The sequence below is a fragment of the Excalfactoria chinensis genome, chromosome 2, assembly GCF_039878825.1.
Source record: "Excalfactoria chinensis isolate bCotChi1 chromosome 2, bCotChi1.hap2, whole genome shotgun sequence".
Classification (NCBI taxonomy): Eukaryota; Metazoa; Chordata; class Aves; order Galliformes; family Phasianidae; genus Excalfactoria; species Excalfactoria chinensis.
The window spans coordinates 100,866,537-100,891,315 of NC_092826.1; the positions used below are offsets into that span (position 1 = coordinate 100,866,537).

The 24,779-nt window shown below is 34.7% G+C and overlaps 1 protein-coding gene across 7 annotated transcripts in view; it reads left to right on the forward strand.

Annotated features, from left to right (window-relative positions):
* The window catches only part of PHF14 (PHD finger protein 14), a 189,725-nt gene that overhangs the window by 69,578 nt on the left and 95,368 nt on the right, over positions 1 to 24,779 (forward strand). Inside the window, exon 17 of one of the 7 annotated variants that reach the window (XM_072329003.1) lies at positions 19,694 to 20,974. The exons of the other annotated variants lie outside the window; for them this stretch is intronic. Coding sequence (XP_072185104.1) covers positions 19,694 to 19,706 — 13 coding nt within the window. The 3' untranslated portion in view covers positions 19,707 to 20,974. Of the gene's footprint in view, positions 1 to 19,693; positions 20,975 to 24,779 lie in introns of those variants that run through there. 7 annotated transcript variants of the gene reach the window in all.

Below are 24,779 nucleotides of genomic sequence, written 5' to 3' on the forward strand. Positions count from 1 at the left end.
AATTTTTTAAAGTAACTGTCTGCCCACAGAAGTGTAATGTTAATTATGAATTCTTTGAGTATGCAAAATTATAATAATTTGTCCTAGTATGCGGCTGCTTCTGTTTCTTTCGTGTGTTATTGCTGCCCACTACTACTGCTTTTCTTTGATCTGAAGTTAGATAACCTGTGTGGGGTTTTAATAGTAGGAGGCCTGAGCTATTAGTGCAAAAATCATCTGCAGTATTCAACATTTGATGTGAAATCAGAGAGAAGATAAGTTTTTGCATTATTGAAGAAGTACATACATGAAAAGGAGGTAAGAGTACTGGGAACTTAACACATTTGAGTCTTTTTTCTAAGCATCAAGCACAGTTTTTATTGACGCAAGTAAAATGGCACATAGCACGAATTTTCATTAATAAATTAATGGAGTAAAAATGTGTGCAATTTCTTGTTAATTTGGGACTAAATTGGAAGTTTTTTATGTGGTAGAAAATGATTATCTCTGGATAGCTGTGGATAGACTACTTATATATGCAATATTATCGTTCCTTTTTAGCTTAATAGTTCCTAGCTTAATAATTCTGTAACCTAAGATATTTCAGAGCTGTGTACTGGAGAACATGCTTTTAAAACCACAGTCAAGGAAACAAAAAAAAAAAAAAACAAAAAAAAAAAACAAACAACCCTTTACAGTGCCTCTTTAGCACCATGATGTACTGTGTAAAGAAGGCTGTTTTGAAGCATACGTTAGAAGTTCATTTTTTGAAGTAAAACGTTAATATAGCTGGAATGATTTACACATAAAATCTTCTAAATGGAAGTTTGAGAATTTTACAAGTTAATATCAATCTTTTTATAGAATATCTTTTCCTGAAAAATAGAGTTCTTCGTTTTATTGGTTCCTATATTTTGGCGTATTAGTATTCGCTACAATTTTGTCTATTTTGGATGATCTTGCTTTGGTTCCCTGTTCTTGCCACTGAAATTACCAGTTAGATAATCTAGAATAGAGAAATTATTCATTTGGTTGTTTTCTTTTACATGTATTTTGCGACTGGATTTTTTTTCTCTTTTAATCACATGCATCCAAAGCTGGATTCAGAGTTTGTTTTGCTTTACAGTTAATAAAACTGACTTCTTTGGAGCAAGTGAGATTATTACCATAACCTATATAGTTTTGTGATGACTTTGCATTCTCATATCAACAAAAGCTACTAATTTGTATCTGCCACTCAAAAAGCCAGAGATCTGTTTCCATAATAAGGCAAGAATTCAGTATCTCTGTGTTTAGCTCATTAGCTTTATAACAATCTCATGCTTCTTGTGCTTCGCGTTCAAGTTATTCCTAAGCATTTAACTTTTGAATTGTTTTTTGTTTGTTTTTTTAATACTTGATGATTGTCATGAATGGTCTTTTTTATCTTCTTTGAACAAAGATTTTTTGGATGTTGTTGTCATATAAAGCTCAGAAACAACAACAACAACAACAAATTCTTTGCCATCAACAAAAAAACCCCCAACAATTCTTTGCCATGAAAGCTTTGCCAGCTGTCTTGAATAAGGTTGTTGCTAACTTTTCAAACCTTTCTTTGACTTCAAGTTGAAGAACACCTGGTAACTTCACTTGGCTTTTAGGAGACAGACTGTAGAGAGGAAATGGGAAAAAAAAAAAAAAAAAAAAAAAAAAAAGGAGAGAAAGAAAACTTTCTAGTATAACTTTGTTCCCTTCTTCATATCAGTGATTGTAATAATATAAAGGTCAAACACTAATTAATTTTCAGTTCTCTGATTAACTGGGTAAAACTTTTTCTCTTTTTCCCTTTTCATTTTTATTTTTCTTATACTTGTCAGTTAAACTAAGTATAACAGCACTCCTGTATTCCATTTTTTGCTGTTGAGGAACATTTCTGTAATTTTGACTTTGAAGTCTGATGTGTTGCTATATTAGGGAAATACACAGTAAAATACAAGCTGACACTGGAATTTGATGTCGTAACTGACTTTTACCATTGCACGTAAACAGAGTAATTATTCTAAATCATACCTTCACATTCAGCTGGATAACCACTAAAATCACTGCGCAGTGGTTTCCTGAAAATGCCACAATCCTTCAACTGCCAAATTAAGCCTAGGGAGAACTATCAGTAGTGCCTGCACAGTTATGTAGAGAGATACGCCCTGAACCAAGTGAAAAGATATTCTGGAAGAACAGTAACCTTTCCCATGATGTGTGCATTTTCCATTACATTTCTGACACAAAATGCTGTGAAATGATTTAATGGTGACATTTTGTTTTGCTGACTTTCCCTTTTCTCATTAAAAGGAAACAAAAGTTAGGTTAGGAAGGTAGAGGAAGGGTGGCCAAGCATTTGAATTCCATTAGAGAAATCACTGTTCTCTTTTAAAGACAAAAACAAAGCCATTTTATGTGCATTGTTTCACATATTGAATTTTACTGATTATGGGGGAAGGGAAATGTATGCATCTCAAGCAACGATATTGAACGCCTTTTTCTGTAAAGTTAATTTATGTTGTTGCTCTGCAGTAATTGCATGCAAAGTATGATAATTCAGGAAAGCATCCTTTCTAATTAGCAATCACAGAGACCTTATACACGACCTTATACACGAGCTATATAGCACAGTACACTTATTTCTGCATGTCATTTTTTATATATATTATTATAAATTGTTGGAGAAGAGAGCCAAGTATGAGCAACTATAGTACCCTGAAAGGTCAGCATTGTCACTTGGAAATGGATATGTTAGTGTGGAGTGAGAAAGCTTCTGCCCATCAATATCTTACAGGAGCTTGTCTTCTAAGCTAATAAATGTAAGCGTGGTTGAACAGGAAATATTACTTGTGTGAAGTGTGTTTTTTGCATCCTTTGTCAGCTTTTGGAACTAATGAAAAATCATGCTGCTGCCTTGCACAGTATACACTTTCATCCTTTCAAGACGCAGTTTTGGTTTTTGTTTTCTTAAGGATGTGCAAAGTTTTTTTGGTGCTTTATTAATTATTTATTTTTCCCTTCTCCCATTCAGTTTTAATGTGTTGGATGATTATTACTGCCATTGTAAGTCATTAGGTTTCCCCATGGAGGCACTGGAAAATAAACTTTAGAGGTGCAATTGTCCAGTGACTTACATGAAAAAAATGTAGGTGTTGGAGCATGTTTGCTGTCCCATTATTTATGGACCAGTCAAGAAGGTACGCCGTGCTTGACAAAAAGTCCGACTATTCTTCAGTCATTTGTGATTTGAGAGCATCAGTTCTTTAATTGAAATCTAAAATAATTTATTCAATTTAACTACTTGTAGTTAAGAGCAAACAGAGACAACTAACCCTGCGCTTTTCCTGGAAGCTAGTTTGTATGGTTATGTTTTTCTGATGGAACCTGTGTTATGGAAACTGTAGCAGCTGAGAGCTTTTTCAGGACTTCATGAAAACTTCAGCATCCTATATGTGGTGAAATACATTGGATGAGCTGTTTGTGTTTTTCAGAGGGAATTTTAATGATAATGATAGCCAAGTGGGTATTGATGCTTGAAACATTGCTCAGTTTTAGCTGAAGTTGATAGAAGTAAATGCAAGTATAATTCAGTGATACCAGTGGACTAGTAGCTAACTTAGGATATATTAGAACATTATTTCATAGAATTTTCTCAATTAATTGCAAAAATCCATATGTATGTAACCTAATTGATAAAAAAATGTTGCCATTTATTTGACATCTAAACATTAATTCCAGATCTAATTCTTACAAAAGGCAATTAAAAATGAAAAAGGTGTGATGAGGTTGTTTTTGGCAGCCTTTAGCTGTTAGCAATTTCATACAGCAATAAAAGCTAGCAGTAGCAGTACTAAAATTGCATAGCAGAAACGTGCTTATAATTTGGTAGGAAAATACTGTGTGAATAAAAGTGCATACTTCAGTCTGAACTGCAGGTAAGTTTTATCCTTGGATTTAAAAATCTCAAAAATTTGAAGACCTTTGTGAAGTGTGCTTGTTACTGAAATTCAGTGACAAATTATACCTGGTCCTGATGTTGTTACCTAGGGAAATAAAGGGAAAGGAGTTGAACCTTCTGTTTCAGTAGTACGTTGGTATTGTACCTTTCCAGGCCTGAAAATGGATGTCTCTTTGGATCTTGTGATAGGGACCACTTATTTCATACCCTGTCTCTGCTTAGCAATTAAGGCAAATAGAACATAAAAGAATGGATGAGATTCTTGTGCATTTTTCCATCTAACACAATGTATGCTGATTAGTATAACCACAAGGGAGAGCATGCTTGTTGTTTGTGCTTCGTAAAAGGCAATTAAAATAAAGTTTGAACTCTGTCTTTATGACCTTGACAGTCAGTTTCAGAATTTCACTGGACTTTTCATTTCCATCCTAGAGACTGTTTGGGACATTGTTTTGTGTCTTTATGGTAAAGGACTTCCTAAGGGGGTATTTTTTTGCATTGCTTCAGTGATTTGGAGAACCAAGGATGAAGGTGTTTGTGGGTGCTACACAGTGTAACCTAAAAATTTACACTGAAAAGGAATAAATGAGTTTTGAAGATATTCAAAAAGAGAAACAAATTGCATTCAGTAACAGCATGAGAAATTTTGGCAAGGGTAACCTTATTTAATAAGTTTTGAAGACTGTTTAATAATAAATGACAGATAAAGAGAGCAATTTCTAGATTTTTCTTGCTTGATGAAGACTAAGTAATTGTAACTGCCAAGCATGTGAGCCTGTAGAGGGATGTTAAGAAATGCATTTGAGGAAAAGATGCTTAATGTCCATTTTACAAGAAAAGTTACATCTGTTGAGATTTTAAGTTTTGCATGAGTAAAATCAGTATTGCCATTTTTAGTAGTCGGAGCAGTGTTCATAAGTCTAGTATTTAATTGACATTTTTTGCATTTAGGAGAGTTTATGCCATTTCTGGTACATAAAAAGCAGCAGTTTGATATCTTAAGATGCAAAGCAGATGAAATGGGAAAAAAAAGTTTTATTTTGTAACCAGTCATAGTAAAATTATTTAAATTTACATAAAAACAGCCTGTCGTCTTCTGGTACCTACTGACAGTTCTTTTAATAACACTGGCTGTGTAAAAGAGATAAGAAAACCAGCGGGCTTTTAAAACTCTAGTGGTAATCTTAGTTTTTCACATTAAAGAACAATAAGTAAACTGTAGGACTTTAATTTTCTTCAGTTCTGAAAGGCTTGTCTAAACCATTTTTGCTTTTGTAAAGAGCTGAATCACAGAGCAGCTGTGATTGGAAGAGACCTCTAGAGCTGGCCTCCAGCCCCTAGCTCTGAGCAAGGTCAGCAGGAGTAACTCATTCCAAACGGGCTGGCTGGGTTTTCAGTACCTCCATAGATGGGGTTTTTGCAGCCCCTCTTGTTCTGTTTGACCTTCTTCACAGTAGAGCAAACAAATAAACAAACAAAAATAGCAAATAATAATAATAATAATAAAAATAAATAAAGTTCTGCTGCTTATGCTAATATGCACACTGTTTCAATTTGTGCCTGGATTTCTTGCCCTTTCATTCAGCATCATCAGGAAGCATGTCCCTCCCTACCCCATGCAAACACAGGAGAGGTGAACTGCCTTTCTGTCTTAAGGGTCCTAATACCCTGATAGGGATCATAGTTATTTGAAGACTTGGTCTGAACAGCTTCTTTGAGTTAGCTATTATTTTCTGAGTCAAAACTATTGTGGCCTCTTCTTCACCTTGTATGTAGCTGCACGTGTGTATGTATGGATTGTATGTGTATGCATGTAGCGGTCAGCAAAGGCAACTACAAATTGAGAGGCCTGTCCCCATGCTCCTGTGTGCTATCATTGCATCTGGATTCTCCTCTGAAAGACAGTGATACACTGCTTGTGTTGACCCACTTGATTGCTGTATGACGATGTTTTGTGTCTTTGTGGGAAAGGAAGTTTGGGTGAAGTTTATAGTACTTGGTACCTAACTTTTTTTTTTTTTTTCAATTGGTCCTGATAGCGTAGAAATCAGATAAGATTAAATATCTTAAAAATAAAAAAATAAAAAAAATGGAGTCCTTTATTCTGAAGCTTGAATTAATAACTTATCTGCTTAGTTCTACTTAAATATCTTAGTATCGTTTTAATTATGAAAATAATATCTTACTGTTTCATTCAAGGTTATTTTTACTGTTTCATGAGATGCCTAAGAAAAATTCTCATTCTCATCATTTCTGCATCTAAGTTTAATATTAACTCCTGAATACAAAATGTTTTTTGTTTTTAGTAATGAAGATTGATAAAATTCTGAAATTAAGCAACATGGTATTTTCAGTGTGGGTTAATTCATATTGAAGTTATTTGAAGTACTTTTTCTCAGTCTACTACGTATGAACATGTTTACTTGAAGATAATAGTATAAGTTAAAGCGATACTGTTCAAAACATTATTATTGTCATTATTATTATCTACTTAAGAAAAACATATCCATTGAAAATGCACTTAATACCTAACATTTAACAAGATGCATGAAGAAAAGGAAAACGTGTGTTTCTGGTTAAATATATCTGCTTTTGCCTTTTTCAGCATCTTGCATGTATTCAATGTTCTCTGTGAGCCCCAGAAGTGCAAATGTTTCTAGAATGTTCTTTTTGTTTTTGCCATTTCTTAAGATGTATGTAACATTTTTGTTCAAACAGTTAACAGCGCTTGGCACCAGAGCTTTGGGGAAATAGTACTTCAGCCTCCCTTGATCATTGTATTTGAGGCTTTTTTGTCTCTGTTACTGTCACAAAATGTTTTCTGGGATTCACTGGAGAAGTCATTGCTGAATGTTTTTTGGAAAATTTTTTTGAAACATTTTTAAATTAAAGTTTTCAGTGGTTCTTTTAGAATGTTAGTTTCAATTCACTTCTTTCAAATTCATATTACTGTTTATGCTTCTGAAATTGTGCAAGCTAACCACTCTGTTTCTCCAGAGTCATGAATAATGTATAGCGTACTTCTGTACAGTGACTGAATTATAAAGTGCTTGCTTACAGGCAGTGAAATGGTGAAATGCTCAAATGAAATGTCTGTGTCTGAAACATATCAAAACTTTGAAAGTTTGTAGCTGGCACAAGAAGAGACGAAAATCAGATATGATAAGCACTGGTGATAATGGCAGTACTGGACCCTATCTTCTGTTCCATGCTACTTATAATACTATAATCAAACTAAAAGTTTATTGTATCTCTAGTGTGCCTTCATTACACTGAATGTTTTCAGGCAAAATTGCTAGTTGTTCATCTGTTTCTGAGATTTGGGCAAGTCTGTCATCTTATATGCACACAGGCTTTTAAGTGAATTGAAAAACCTGATCAGAGGCTTCCCTTTCTTTCCCGAGGGTGTTTCTTAAAGGAAACCTTTAAGAGTATTGTAAGCCGAACAGATTCCTTGGAACTATGAGAGACTTGTTAACAGCTAGTTTTTAGGTCTGTTGTCACCGATGCTTATAGTGTACTGTGGGTCAGCTCAACATGCTTGTCCCTGCAGTTGCAATGCAGTTTGCTACATGACGTGCAGAGAAATGAAAAGTGGGAACAAATAGCTTACCACTGATGTCAGTGATTGGTAGTTGAAGTCTGTTTGATTCAGGTGCAAAGTGGACATGCGTACAAAAGATGAGAAGAATAAAAGGGAGCAGTGAGCTTGACCAGTGTCTCTCTCTCCATTTTCTGCATCGTTTTGGCCATTTTTGTCATTGCAAGCAGGATACACGTGACGTAGGTGATTACATATGATGAAGATTAGCATGTTGCTGGACTAACCTTGGTTTGAATATCAGAGCCAATGCAGACATCTGATGAATCTTTGAATACAAGCAGTCGTTAGTAAGGTGAAGATGTTTCAAGTCCTGTTGCTCGTTGAAACAAGCTGATTCTGATATTAGTGAATTCCTGTTTTTATTTATTTTTCTTGTGTCAGTACCTTTTACTATTTCAAATCAACAGTTGCCATTAAATGCTTTAATTAGCAAGCAGTTTGAATTCTTGCATCTTAACCTTATTTGCTCAGTGAAGCCAAGCCAAGCTCATGCAGATGTGCTGTATGAAACATGGCTTTGAGTTCCAGGTGAATCCTTGAGCTGTGGTTGTATGGTAGAAAGACTGGTACTCATTGCCAAACACAGAGATTGTGGTGAAAATGTGATTAGTGGGCTGGAGAAAGATCTGAGTTTGAATGCTAAGTGTGGAAAAATGGACTTGAGATAGAGTTGTGGAAAGGCAGCAAAATGCTACTTTTTCAAGCTTCAGAACTTGAAAGAAGTCAGGCTGATTACAGAAAGAAAACTGTGGATGGTGGCTAGAAGAGAGAGAGATACTGAGACTTTTTAAAGACTCAGCGAGACAGAGTTGTGGATAAGAACCTGTGCTGAAAAGAGCAGTTTCTGTGGCAAGAGTCACTAGAGCTGAGATGTGAGTCTCAGTGTTTTCCAGTGAGTGACTAGAAAGTTACATCATATTAAATTTTCAGCTACTTTATGTGTTGCAGAGGATATGTAGTATGCTTATAAAATTTCTCTTTGATACTGGTACTTTATTTTGAAAATACTGAAGATACTTGGAGGTAAGAAATTAGCTTTTTGGCTGAACTTCTAGTCCCCATGTTTTTACATATTTTCTTTGATGTTACGTGGTGCCTTTCATCTGTCTTGGCCAACTAATTTGAAAATAGTCAGCGTCATTTGGAGTGTTTTCATTTTCCTCTTATTCCGGAAAGCAGGGATTTCAGAAATCAGTTTATCTCAATCACAGATTTCACAGATTCCAGCACTTGGCAATTTTCTTGAGATAAATTCTTTTCATTCTTTATACCACTCTCCCCTCCCCCCCACCTTTTTTTTTAAAAAATAACTTTTTGAATTTGTGCCATTCCAGTGCATCATTTGATGTCTGTGTTGGTCGCTTCTTGAGAAGAAACAAAACCAGTGTTAAGGAAGAGAGGGGTACAGAAGCTTTACAGAATAACAATGACCATTAATAAGGAAAAAGGCTAAATTTTCTCTTTGTAGTTCTGACGTAATGCAGAATGGCATCCAATCTTCTCTTATTTAATACTTTTGTCTGTATATTCATGCTTTGAAGACAGAATTTTGTATAGATGTATCATTATAAAGACATTTGAGCCTGTTACTCCTTACTTTAAAAAGACATTTCATTTCTACCTTAAGTGAATATTGAGGGATTTTTTATTTTTATTTTTTTGCATATTTCAAAGGGAACTGTAATATGAAAGACATCTGGCTGAGGGTGACCAACCACAGAGGCAACAAAAGCTTAGGGAACTGATGAAATGGAAAAATAATTTGACTCGATTTGCACCCAGAATGGCATACAGTGAGCCATCGGTTCACTCTACTGGTTGGTTGTGCTTTAGATTTGTTTCATGCACGCATTGCTGCCAAAAGGTAATACAATGAAAATATATATTTAAAATATGTTTTTCTTTCTGAAGAAGTTACCACATTTTGATTCAGTTGAAACAAACCAGACTTAATGCTTCAGCTACGCTATCTTTTTGATGCACTTTTACTATAAGTAATATTCCAATGCAAAAAACAGTGCTTAAAAGCCTCTTCCTTGTTTCTCATAATAGTTGTTGGTTGATTTTGTTTTTTTTTTTTGTTATTGTTTGTTTGTTTTGAAAGGTCCCATTTTATATTGTTTGAGGAAAAAAAAAATGGTGGTAAATGTGTTGCAGTGAACATCGTGGTATTGTTTTGCTGATTTCAAGTTTTCTTAGAAATTATTATATAATACCTTGCATACAGTTGCACTAATAGAGCATTTTCTTAGTACACTTCTGTTGATTATCTTAAATACTGATAATTAACAAATTTCTCTTTACAATGCAGATAGTCTGCATTGGTTGTAAGGCGTATGGATGACATCTCAGTCTTTTTTCTGTGCTCTCTTAACCATGACAAAGAGCACTATATGATTTGAACAATTGCTGTTCTAAATACTTTTCTGAATAGTTGATCTTGGAAAAATCTATGATTTTTGTACATAGCTGTATTCTGATGTAAATGTGTATACTTATTGTTAACTTATGACTTAATTTGAAAAACTGTCGGTAATTATTGCCTGCTCAGAAATAGTTTGAAACAGAACTGTAATTCTTGTGGCTTTTGTGAGTTTAATTTTTGTGTATTTCACTTGTTTTTAGAAAGTTGTAAAACTGAAGGCTGATAATGAATTAACAAATTACTGTGAAATATATGGAATGTTTGCATTGTAAGTTAAGCAGATGTGCCTTGAAGCACTTCTCAGCCTTTCCATATCTGTTAATAAGCTAATTCTTTATCAATCTGAGCAGTACAAAAAATATTCTGGCCTTTTGAGAAAGAAAGAATAAAAGTTCCAGCAATAAATACGTGTGTGTGTGTTGTAAAAGTGAATACACTGCTTTCTCCATACTTTTCTGGCTTTCTCTGTAAACTCTGTAAGCTAGAAATACATTTAGGAACTTTTATTTAGGCTGTTTCAAAGATAAAGTGTTTCATTCTAGATTTGTAAATATTTGTGGAGTATACCAGTTTTCTGAGCCTTGGAGTGTTTGTTTTTGGATGGCTACAAATATGCATTATGTGCAGTCATAGTTATAAAACAAATGTTTCAAGTTTTAACACACAGTCTTTGGCTTTTAGCAGACAAAATGTTTATAATTTCTAGCTTTCAGTAGAATACAAAATCACTTTTCAGTCAAAGAGAAGGGCCTTTATTTATAATTACCTTTGCATTTTGAGATGTCATTTTACTATTTTTGCAAATTGAGATTGATTATATATCACTCTTGGACAACTCTTAAAAATCAATTATTGGCATGTGGACAGTCAAATGCTTTCATCAAGAGGGCTGCAAAAGAAGATTTCATGCTATTTGTTGTAACTGAGAGAAATCTACATACTGAGCATCACAGGTTTGTTTTTTTTCAGTGTAGCTGCTTGCCATCCTGATCTCACAGGCATCAGCAATACTTGGAAGTAATGGCTGACATAGAGATTAGTCTGCTAACACCTGAAATGAAAGTGCTTGGAATATCAAGCACAAATTATCATAATTTCTTGCTTGACTACTTCCTATAGAGCAGCTTGTAGATCTGCAGGCGCTTTTCTCACTCCTTAATGTTGCAGTGAATCCGAGGTCACTGCAGTACTGGACAGCTCCCGAGTTTGGCATTTCAGGGGGCTGATGATGAATTTCCTATGAAAATGTTGATTTAATGTCTCAAACTGAGTACGTGAAAACTAAAGCTACATTGCCTAATGATTATCAAAACTGTTATGTTATTCAGAATTTAACTTCACAAGAGTAGAAAGGTAGCCATATAACAGTTGTTTGAGAAGAATCTCAGGAGGTCATAGAGCTTTGTCTCTCTTTCAGAGAGGGGGTGTTATCTCCTCTGGAAGAGGAAGTTTGTGGTTGTGATAAGCTCAGTCTTGAGTAACACCTGATAGCATAAGCTATCCCAGTGCTGCATTATTTAGAATGAAGAAGCTTTTCCTAATGTCCACTTTGAACTTTCCAAACTTGTGTCTGTCATGTCATCAGTCATGATGGGAAAAGTTTGGCTATGCTGTCATTGTAACTGCTCTTCAGGTGGCTATGGGCTGCAATTGGATTCCCTTGTCTCACACTATAGCATCCTATTTCCAGGACTAAATAAGGCCAGACCCTGCAGCCTTCGATGCCATCTTGGTAATTGTTACATGAACTCTGTTTTCTCATAATCCCTCTTGTGTTGCCTGAAACTGCTAATGGCATTTTAAGTTATTTTTCATTAGCACTGGGAGGACAGAAATAATAGCCTCCCTAGATTTGCTGGTACCATTTCTGTTGAATCATACAGACTCTGGTATTTACTCTGACTTCCTGTTCCCTTTCGTGGAGCTGCTTCATAGGCTGTTGGTTCTCAGTCTGCATGATGTGTGGAGTTAAAACTTCTTTGATGTAGAATTTCATAGTTATGGATGAGCTTCATAATTTTCTTCTGGTCTACTCCTCAAATTTCTCAAGCAGATTTTAGATTGAATCTTTACCATTCAGTGTTAATGAAGGCAGTGATCTGTATTAGTCTCCAAATCAACCTCTGTGGTTCTTTGTCTGTTAATGGACACTATCCCAAGCTGTTGTCTATTGCTCTTTGGGCCCAACAGTCTAGCTGGCTTTCAGCTTATGCATCCAGTCTTGTACTTAACTTAGTATTGCAAAAATGCATGAGCTCAAAATGCCTTAGCTGTACATATTTCACTGTGTCACCACCACTTCTCTTTCCTCATTCATGTAGCCAATCATTTCATAATTGAAAGCAGTAAAAATAAGGCTAATTGAACAAGAATAACCCGTCTACGCTCCCAAAGTTTCTGGGTTAGTTTCTTGTCCTTCATTTGTTTGAAAAGGAGAACGTTATCCTTTGTCTTTCTTGATCCAGAGGTGAGACTGAGCAGCCTATGACAGTCCTGCTTGCTACTTTTCTTTAAAGAGCATGTCTTACCTCTTTAAGATGAGCGTGTTGTAGCATTTTTTTGTATTGCTTGTGATGATGTTGTTTATATTTTACACGGTAGCCTGATAGATATATCAAACACCCATTTCAGAATCACTATATTTGAAATCCCCATGGACTGGAATATATTCAACCCAAGCCTGGCTTGTTTTCTTGCAATTTACTGTCCTTTTCTATATCTTGCCGGAGTACCTGGAAGTCTGGAAGGTGATTTTCACTGAACAAGTTGAAGTTTGGAGCTCCAAGGCATCAAAGTACATCAGGTCCTTCTGTGTTATCAACTGAATTGCAATCGATATTTTCTGTGAACTTCTTTTTGTTGCTAACTTTCTTGTAGAACTGTTTTTTGCTTCTCATTGGGTTCATCTGAGATTATGCCTTCTGAATTTTGTCTCTTAAGTTCTCAAACAACTTAATATTATTCCTATGTATTTTGCACTTATTTCCATTTTGTATGTTACCATCACTTATTTTGTGTATTTAGTTCAGTAAAAAACTTCTTCCTTATCCAAGCAGACCTTCTGATGGATTTCCTCATCTCCTGCAGAGTGAAATGGGCAATTGTGAGCTTCAAGTAGATTTTATTTTAAAAATGAACCCTCTGCCATCTGGTAAGACCCACCTGTTTGCATCAGTGTATTGCATGACACCTGCTGCATACAGTGGGACTGCTCTGTTTCATTGAGCAGTTGAGCTGGAAACCAAAAACCAATATATTATCTTGTGGCACTCTGATAAGTCATGTTTGGATCTTAATATTTTGAAATCATTGAGAAGGATCTAAATGCTTCTCTGGTACCAATAACCACTGTCAACTGATGTCTAGCATAGTAGCTTAAGCCTGCATTTTCATTAACAGTGGTGTTGAAACCATACAATCCAATGGCTCTGCAGCTCCTTTAGACCACGGTAGTGTCTGTTCATTGTTAAAACTTAAATGTTGCAATAAAATTTAGATTTTTGCTCTCTGAATTCATCTCTTCCCACTAATAAAACGGCAGCTCACAAAAATGAGTTTATCTGTTTGCCCACTAAAACCAGAAGAAAAATTCTTTAGACTTCATTTAATGTACTGAATTGGAAAAAGTATACTTTTCACCTTTTTTTCTCTTTGTCTATTTTTGAATAAATAAAAAGACTCTATACAGTCTTTATAGTAAATATTTTTAGGCTATGCTGTTAACTTCCTCTGTTGATAAATGAAGTCTAAATTTCACAGCTTTTATGCAAGACATAATTTTGTTTAGTTATTATCACCAGAAGAAACTGAAGCCAGTTTAGCCTACTTTGGTATCAAGCAGACAAAGTGGTTGATGTTGAGTGTTGTATTGTTGCTTCTTTGTGAAAATGTTTCTACAGATACATTGGGAGCATGCTCCTTCAGGACAGCCTGAATATTCCTGCTGCTATAGAGCCTGTAAACTTTTAGAACTTTGAAGCATATAGATTAGGCATAAAAACTAAAGTACAGCAGAACTCATATTATTTTCTGAGACATAAAAATTGGAACAGCATGGAAAGACTGTCATTACTCGATTTTTAGCTCCATTTTCATTGTTAGATTATCAGAAGGAAGCTCACAAATTTTGTCCTTAAGCCAACTAGTCATGTTTAATTGGTGGACCATGTTCTATGTGTGCAGGCAGTTGAAGAAAATAAGGCAATTGGTCAGTAAAAGCCAAGGTAATTCTTCAGTGAAAATGATTTCATAGTTTTTTGTTTTATTTCATCCCATCTTCCTGAAATAGTAACGAAAGCAAAGGGAAAAAGAGTGGCAAATCTGTGAGAAGAAATACCAAATAACTTACTTGTAGGGCAAAGTTATACTTTTTTACTTACATGGGGGGTTGGTATTACCTTGAGAAAGACATTTTGATTATTTAAGAAGTACAGAGTTTTGATATAAGAGAGCAATTTTCATACATTCAGAATTAAAACATTCTGTTCTTCAATCAAATTGGTGTGTACGGCTTTAGATGACATAGTGTTTTGAATTTGTCTGCTTATATTGCCTTTGCCTTTTCTTTTGTTGGTCTGGCGTTCTTGCATTTTTAATCTATCTGCTTGGTTGAAATAATTGAACATTCTGTGTAACTTTACTGTCAGGATAGATACACATTGGAGGGACACGTTATGATGCAAGCCTTTAAATATTTTATCATTACTATAGGAACTGCAATAAAGGCATTATCTTACTCATTGGATATTTGGAAACAAGCAGTGCATGTGAGGAGTTCAGTCACAGGTTCTTTCAGATTACTTTAAGATGAGTATTTGCATACAGTTTGAAAGTAGCGGTGTTCTGTCTTCTAGATATCCTTTTCTCCTTACCAGCATTCTTAAATTTTTATAGTGCATAAGGAAGCAAATATACTCAATTTAAAATAATAATATATATGCCATCATAAGAGAATATACAGTCAAACCATTCTGGGTTTGAGGTGCATATTAGTGTCACAGTCTTTTCCCTTTAATTCTGACAAAACCTTATAAAGGTATCTGGTGTTTCTCAGCACACTGTGCTACACACACAGGATTTATAGTGAGTCGGACATTTCTCCACTTTTTTATTGTCCCTAAGGTTTATGCTGTTCAAACCTAACTTCGCTAGTGAAGTTTCTCATAGTATGCCTCTTTTTTATTAGAAATATTGTAAATCAGACTTGTGTGGTAAGACTCGATTTCATGAATATCAGTGTTTATAAATTTATGCTCATTGCATACAAAGTAGTTTTTTCTTTGAATGACATCTGAACTGAAAATATGCACAATCTGCTGAAGTTTTTAGGTTACATGGTACTGTAGATTTGGGACTGAAAATTAATGTGGTATTGTGATGTGACTTAATGTTTTGCAAACCCTAACTCAGTATTTCAGTAAATAAAAAATAAGTTTGTTTTTCTAACTACTTGCTTATGCTGCACTCACAAGGCTCAGTTAAATTCATGGCCTAGCATTCAAACAAACATTTTTTTTTTCTTACAGGGTGTACAGAGATTAGGCTTGAAAGTGCTTTGTGCTCATTATAAATAATAGCAGGAGGAAGGAAAGGTTTTGCTTGAAGTGGAAAGAGGTAGTCCTCTCCTTGCACTTGCACACTAAATCAGATAGAGACAGCTGCAGAGGAAAGATATGCATTGCGAAAAACAAATCAATTGGATTCAGTCACATCCAAATGAAATTACATCAGTCAATAACCTTCCTTTCAAGTTACTGAAATCTTCCTGGCCCAAATTTCTCTTGTCAGGTTACTGAATTCTGCCAATGATTAAAGTATCTTGAAAATTACTTCGATAGCATCAAGGACCTTGTTGTGACAAGGTCTGTAAATGTAGTCTCTTAAAAGAGAAAGCTGGGTTTCATGTAGAGTATTGAATGTATTGACTGTTTCTTTTATTTTATTTATTTATTTTTTTTCATGTATTCTCAGAAGCTTGTATTCACAAAGGCTTTGAAGAATGGAGGAAAATGACACTTTTCCTACTGAATGAAATAATTTCAGATATGCAATACTGATAATCTTTTGGATAGGATATGTGGTTTCTACTGTGCTCTGAAATAAATTTGGGTTGTGTGCTTCACTTGTTTTCAAGTGGAGGTACTGACTAGTGGTATTCTTGTTTACCTCAACAAATTTATACAGTGACCACTTCTAAATGTCACTATTTAATACTCCAGTGTGCCAGTTATGAGAATGAAGCAAAGCTTTTCTGTTCCAGATGCTTTTGTGTTTTGCCCTGCAGATAACTTTTTTGCAGGTTAATGAATGAGTATTAGAGCAAGTAGAAATGTGTAAACATTAATGAAACATTCGTATTTATGACTTGATCAATACTGAGAAGAATCTAAGTAATTAATTTCAACTAGGAGACACTTTGCATATTATTTTATGGTAGTCCTTCTCTTCATTTTCTATTCCACTCAATAAAGAGCTCTGTAACTCTCGTGTACTTAATAGAGCTGTGGGTTCACATTAATACCAGAGATCGAGATGTATGTTAAGCAGACCAGTTCTAAAAATGCATACTAATTGTATCACCTCCAGATTTTCTGATGTTTACTGCAGACATGGTTCCTTGTTTTTTAAAATTAGTCTTTGTCAGCATTTCCTGTGGATAAATAGCTTCACTTTTCTACCTCTTTCATTAACATTGTATTTCATTAGAGAAAGGTTTTCATCTGTACCAGGACTACTGTCCCAAATACCTCTTTAGTCTTGATAGAATTTCGAGGTGGGAACATCTTAATGATTCAGAGTTCGTATGGTATGCTGAAACATTTCCTTGCCTTCAAATCTTTGAAAATAACTGAAGATAGATTGAACCTGCATTGTGGTTGCAGATATGTTATACTTGTGCCCGCTTAACAGAGAAAAATGCTGTTTGCAGAACAGGCATTTAAATTGATGAAAGCAAGTATGAAGAAGGCTAAAAAAAAATAAAAATCAAAAGCCAACAAACAAAACAACAAAGATCATCAAATCTTACTTGTGTGAGATTTGTTGTTTTCAGCATGTACTTTTCAGTAACTTTGACACAAACAGACAACAGCCTTTGGCAACTCTATTAAAAAGTATTAAAATAATTCCTTCTGTTTCTTGTGCATTAAATTCCTTTAAGAAGGAAATCTGCACATATGCGTAGACTCCCTACTACATAATATTTGCTCAATTGAGGAAAAGGGAGGAGACTCTGTCTATGTGTATTTCAGGAGGAAAATGAAAGTTGCTGATGTGGTTTACTCTCTCTAGAGCTTGATGAAAAATTATCCCATAGTTCTGTTTGTCCTGAAGCAAAGGACAGTTTAACAGTAAAGAATATATTTCTAGGAGACCTGACAACACAATTGAGTATCTCCTTGTTGAAAACAGCTGTTACTGCTGTGCAGGATGCTTTCTTCTATCAGGTATTTGTCACACCTACTGTTCAGAAAGATAGCAAAACTGTTCAGTTTTACACACTGTCTTCATTTCATATTTTTATGCTCATAAATACTTTTCTCAACTAAGTGTGAAAATGCGAGCATCTCTGGGTGTTGCCACCAGAAGAACTGAGAATAGATGTGTAAAAAGCTTAATTCAGTGCAAAGCCTTTACAGTGGCAATTTGTTAAGAATGTAGGAGTAAGATAAGTTCTTTGCATCTGTGAAGGTCAGAAAGTGGAATGTAGGGACAAGAAAAAAAGTAAAAGATGAGAATGGGACAAAAGTGAAATGTGAAAAGACCCAGGAAAATGTTTTAGTAAGTAGTTCTACAAAATCAATAACTTTATCAGCTGAGCTTGTGGGTTACAAGCTAAAGAAAATGATTGTATTTGTCCATTTATATTTCTTTGTCTTTTACTAATCTGCTGCTGTCTTGAAACCTGGATAAATTTAGTTGGCTTTGTTTACCTACTTAAGTAATACTCAGAAGTGAGAGGGATTAAGATAATCCTAAATCACACACGATAAATGATGTTGTCTAATTTTAAAAGCATATAAATGGTAACACCATCCATCCAGTTATAAAGGAATACTCCTTTTAATATTATAATATGCATTAAAATATCTCAGCATATCTGAGCAGCCTGCAGGGGAGTTGGGACCCTTAAAGGTCATCTAGCCCTTCCAACTAGAACAGTCGGTTCTGTGATTTTATGCTGCTCTCAATAAAAAATTAAACATATAGAAATGACATAGGAATCACTAGCGTAGGTACATTCTGTTTATGCTTCCTAAACACAAACACCTTATGCTTATCTTGAATTGTGTACTGAGGCTGCTGTTCATTTTTCTGCCCTTCTATGCCTAGTCCCACCAACCTTATTTACTCTGAGATGTCTCCGAACAAAGATGGTTGTCCTAGCTAAGGAAACGGGATTGCAGAAAAATGATTTTAAACATGTTTTTTTTGCAGCTCAGCTTTTAAAAAGTTCAAAATTGGAATATGTGTAGCAGTGCAGTTCAGTACATCTGACTTAAAAAAACAAAACAAAAACAACAAACAAACAAACAAAAAAACAACAAAACAAAAAACAACCTGATCATGACCCCAGTAAGAAATGAAGTAAGAACCGAAATGAATTTACACACACTATTTACTTAATGTCCTTTTAATTCTTACTCGGAAAATCCTTACACTCAAATGTATTTTATGAAGAAACATTGTTGGGATGTGTGTGGCAAACTCTACCTGCTGTTCTTTAGATCATTGCTTTTTTATTTCATAACAGCATGAAAGTACTTTAGAATTATTTTAACTTATAATTATATTCTATATCATTTCAAGGTAGGGAAAAAGAATTGGTGAAGAGTTCATATAGACCTTTGAAAACTCGTGTATTTGATATGCCATCACAGCTCAAAGACAATGTTGACATTGTTTTCTGAAAATCTTTATCAGTCGTATTAATTTCTCATGTTACTTTTAGTTTTATGAAGCTTAAATGTAAAATATCACTCCAAAATTGAAGTTACAAACTAAGCAGAAAAACCCTGCATCCTTAAAAAATATGTTGTGAGTGTCAAAAGGGAAGGAGTACAAGCAGAAAAAAAGCTTTGGATGTTTTCAAATTATTGCCTCAAAAGTGTTGTTTCAGAAATGATAAAAGTATGAAAGCAGTCTGTGTAGCAGATTAGTAAGTTCAATTTTGAAACTTCATGAATCTTCAGCTTTATTTTCTTTCAAAAACTATTCTATGTAATAAGCTTTTTTTTTTTTTAATTTATTTTTTAGTTTATTTAAAGCTCTAACTTAAAAAACTTTTAAAGTTTCTAACTAGAACCCTAAGTTCTAACACATTACCAGTGCCGTTTATGCTGTCATGAAGTCAATCCCAAACATACTTTTGCATGGCTTTGAGATATGAGGAAAACTCTAGTTTACACAGTGAGGTCTACTTCTATTAATTTGCTGCTATTGTAATTAAACAAATAAAAAATCAGTCTTTCATTGGACTGCATGTATTCTTTGAGCTGTACTGAGCAAAAATGAAAACAATGTTATACTTAATTTAATGTTCTGACTCTTACAAACTCTTGGTAGTTTGCTATGAGAGTCTTATACTTACTTGGATCTGAGCATACAAATTGCTTGAATCTAGTGTGATGTTAAAATGTTTCATAAGACAGAGCAGAGCTGCTATGATCTTTAAATGTTAATATTTTTTTCTTATCACTTTACTGTGTAGATACCCTTCATGAGACACAACTCTGCCACAACTCATCCTCGGAGGCAATCCTGGAAACCTCTTTTATAAATATGATTTTTAAATGTGGATTAAGCAGTCGATAGAGTACCTAAAGTAAAGGAGAACAGCTACCTTGTCTCTGCTATAAGCTTATTATGACAAAAAGTTGAGTTTGCTTGTCAGGCTTGGATAGAATGTAATTGATTGGTTTGTTATTTGGACTGACAAGGTAGTTAATTTGCCTGCTTTTTTTTTTAGCACTAATCAGGAACATTTCTTATGTGCATTGTTAAAAGATCACGGATAAATGTCTTGTCAGAATTGTCCTATTAAATAATGTCTTTTTCCCCTGTGCTTCCTTGGTAAATGATGTTATACAATGCTTGAATTCACTGAAGAGTGACAGAAGCCTGTGGGACTGAAATACTGTGTGTTCCTCTGTGGTAATACTGAATGAAACAAGGTTCGCCATCAACCTGCTGCTCTACTTATATACAGTTTGAAGAGAACATTTCTATATAGAACATTGTGTTGTACATAGACCCTACTGTAATAAGGATTCTTTCCTTTTAAAAAGAAAAAAAAAAAAAATGTTCAGTGATAATGAGATCTGTAAAACACTTGAGACTTACTATTCTCAAGGAATAGATTTGCCACGGAAAAATGGACTAATCGTTTCTGACTTCAGATACTTGAGTGAATAGAACTATACCTATATTGCATTATGGAACATTTTTAAGAAAGAGAAAATATTAAGGATACGCAGATATTGTTTTATTTGGCTCACTTCCCTGACAGTGTTCAGAACAAGCTTATTTCATCAAAATCCAAATCTGAAATTGTTGTGTAAGTTGGGGAAGGAATGAAGAACTGATCACACAGTGTGACTGCTGAGATCTTCGTCTTCGTCCATATATATCCTGCTAGATGCAGACATAGTATTTTCATCTTCAAACGGTACTGGTCCAGTTCTAAAATCTACAGTAGCAATGTATTGACAGCCTCATCAATCTCATCTTGAACTTGCTTGGAAAAATTCTGCTCAAAGGCAATCAAACTTGTAACTTGATGGCATATAATCTTTGAATTTCTTGAGATATGGTGATTTTTGTCATCTCTGAAGGCACATTTCCATCTGAAAATATTTTTTAAACATAAGAAAGAAATTAAATGCTGTAATAAGTAATAGGAGAAATATATAAACCTGTGTATACTTCAAGACACCTCTTGCTAGGGCATTTCATGTTTGAATATTATATTGAATAAAATTAACCTGATGTCTAACATGTTGTTTTGTTTTAAAAGGGGAGGGATGATATCCAAGTCAGACTTTTGTTGAACCTGTGCTTACCATTTTGTGTTGGCAAGATACCCAAAGGCGCATTTAAAGTAAAGAAATTGGCACTAGAAAATAGGGGTTCATTTGGGAAATTTGATTTATTATTTTTTTTTAGGGACTGCTTGTCCAGAATTTTGAAGCACAGTAAAATGTTTCACCCCAACACTGAGCTAACAAGGTGGGGAGGAATATGGGTGTTTACCTGTTTGATTTACTGTTTAGGTGTAAAAAACAATATTAAAGTATATTGTGTGACTTATAGCCCATTATTAAAGTAACATAATTACAAGCATTTTTGAAGGAGAGAATGATAAATGCCTCATAGCTTGCCTTTAGTAAGACTTTGAAAATGCTTTTTGTGTGATCTGGTAAGTAAGCAAGGGAAATATTCTGTTAATTAAGCTACATTGAAATATGTGGCTTATCAGGAAAGCAGACTAGTAGCTGTGGATTCGCTGTCAAATTAGAGCCATGTTCCATTCCTGTCCCGAATTCAGTGTTCCTATATTTTTATTGTTTTTCTTTAATGTGTTAGGTGTTTTAATAAAAAGTTTTGTTATGTTTGCAAGTGATGCCAATGTGATGTGAGGAACTATGAGGCTAGAATTCAAATGAAGTTTTAAGAAACCAGCTAGAAAGATATACCATGGAGAAAAGGAAAGGGAAAATCACTATTTAGTGCAGTTATCTCTCAGAGATAAATATTTAGGGGGTGGGCCTCCAAAAATGAAGGAATGGATAATTTTGGATCACAAACTGATTCTGTGAATCGATCTAGTTTTATGAAGAGTGATGTTTTAATATGTTTAACACATGAAAGTACTCCCCATTGCTCAGATTGGTATAGCAGCCTTGAAAAAGCCTCAGCTAGTATGTGCTGTCCACCTCAGCAAGAGAAGTACAGAAAGGCCAAGGAAAACAGAATGAATGATGAGCAGTCTACAAGAGACCTAAATGAAGAGGAAGGCTTAAAATGTTTGGATTTCTTTAATTTAGTGAAGATGGATTGATCCATGCTAGATTAGGTAGATGAAAGCAGAAGTTGCTGCAAAGAAGGAGAAAATAAAGTTGTCCTTCAAGTCTGGTTAGATGTTTTAGCAAGACGACTTAGAAAAGTGATAGAAGGGATTTGCATTGATTGCATCTAATTGCAAGGTGAGGAAAGTTAAATAAATTCTGCTGTTGAAGGTTTCTAAGGCCAGGCTTAGGTATGTTATAAATGTTGATGTTGTTGTTACTCTTGGGCATGCTTGTTAACACCAAGGGGATTTCCAGCTGTATTTATATGTTTGTCCTCCAGTAGAGTGTCTGTATAGGACTGCTTGTTTTCTTTGGGACTTTCTTCTGACATTAGGTTAGTTTTTAACCATTCTGTTATCATCTTATGATTCTTTACATCATTTGCCTCTCTTTTTCTGGAAAGCCAGATGTTAACACTAGATATTTCACCTTTTGAAACAAGGGTTGGCAATCTTCACATCTGTAATGAGGATTCAGTTGCATTTCACAGTGCACCATTCAGTTTAACTAAGTGTAGTCTGAACTCTTGAGAATGGCACCACAGCTGCAGTCCAGTATTATTTGTTAGTGGAGGTAATTCTTGTCAGAATTTCTTGTTCTTTCCAAGGAAGAAAGTATTTTGCACTTTTTTGGGGGGCAGTAATCTGACTAACGTTATCTTAATGTGTGTCCAAGGAACTGTCTTCACAGGAATACTTAGTTAGAACATAAAAATCTGTCAATATAAGCTCTATACAGTAGTTGTACAATATTAACAGAAATAAAAACAAATCTAGTATAGTGTTTTATGTAGCGTTTCCTCTTATATCAATGGGCCCTTAGTGATTTTGCAAAATAATGTAATGAAACCTTGTGTTTTGTAGTATTGAAGTACTATGAGAGAAAGAGAAGTGAACACTTCATGCTGAAAGGAAGCTGTTCACTTACAGGTATAGTAAATAAAGTTTCTTTATAGCATTCATGTAAATGACTGTTTGTCTGAGAACTAAGTTTCATGACACAGATGAATTGCTGACAATTCAGAAAATACCTGGATTTACATAGAAGAAGTATCTTATAGACAGCTAGTTCAGAGTCTATCCTTACCCATATATAGTCGTTGTTTTTTGATTTTGTGTTGGTTTGGTTTGTTTCTGTTCATTTTAATATTAAAAAGCAAGTAGGTGAGGTGGCAGTTCTGGGTTTAGTATAATAAATTTAGCTACAGAAATCTGTGCCAGATAATGCTTATTTTCTTTCACTCATTTATCAATAACTGACACTTCGTCAGTACTGTTAAAATGAAATATTCAATGCTTAGCTTACCTAATGATAAGCATCTTGGGCAGAAGGGGAGTAGAAGCAGCATGCAGTGCTATTTTTTCCTTCAGAATTCATAGATAGAATGTTTCATTTAGCTTTTTGCTTTGAAGTAGAACTTTCTCCTAACTTTCAGAGCCATAGAAACTCATGCTGTTATATATTGTAACTAGTGATAAATACAGGATTTGCTTAAAATCTCATGTAATAAAGGAGTGACTGAAAAGTATAACACAGGTCCTCTAAGTGTGTGAAGGTTTTGCAGCAAGATTATTGTGTGGTAAGGAGAAAAAATAGATTTTATTAATGCCCTTGAGAGTATGGACAAAAATATAAGTAAACTAGAGATCAGTATGCAGTTTCCCGCACCCAAACCATCTGGGGGTGCTTTATCCTGAAACTAATATCATCTGAGGGTCTGTAAACATATCCTGCTCTGTGAAGACATTTTGTCCAAAAACCCCTACATTCAGTAGGGACATATGTATATATTCTGTGTCTCATATATATATATTACACATATATATATATATGTACATATACGCATGTATATATATATATATGTGTAAGATGGAGAATGTACTAATCATCCTGCTTCAGGTGTATTCTCTCACCTGTCTGCAATAGCCATGCCCCCTCTCGCTTTGGGGTGTAACAGAAGAGAGTAACATTCTGCTGAAGAGAGTTCCATCTACTGTTAGAATCTCTGCAATTTAGGATTTTTGTTTTAATACAACTGCATTGTACCTAATATAATAGAAATTTGATAGTAGTTTTCAATCATCATATGTAATACTATAATCATTACCTTTCCCAGAAGGAGTATTTTGTTTACTTCAAGTCAAAACTAGGAAAATAATAGAATCCTAAATAAATTTAGGGCATCTGACCTAACTGCCCACTCAAAGAAAGACTGACTACTGAGGTCAGTCCTCAGAATTATATCCAGTTGAATCTGCAGCATCTTTGGAGACAGGCAGCTGTTCAAAATAACCATTTCATATGTTGCATGTGGCTGTATCTCTGAGCTACGTCCTGTTTTATGTTCAGCATTCAGTGCATGTACAATCATTTCAGTGCTGGAATCTGCCACATGCCAGATGCTAAAGTCACCTAAAGCATTATTGGTCTATGTGAGAGAACTGCCCTAACTTGCTCTGATGCTAATTATTTCTTATAACTGTAGGCCAGAAACTGCAAGATGACTTGACCATCCATATTATGCTTTTATGCCATTGGTAGGCAAGGGTTTTTTTTTTGTTTTGGTTTTCTTAAACTTCTCTTGCCTGTTCAGTCTGAAAGCAAGAGTTGCGAAAGATCTGCACCTTATATTTGAAATAAGAGTATAAATGAGAGCACAGTATCTCTTTTCCTTCATGTTTGATCTATATTGTGTCACAGCAAAGTAAAAGCAATTTCTGTCATAAT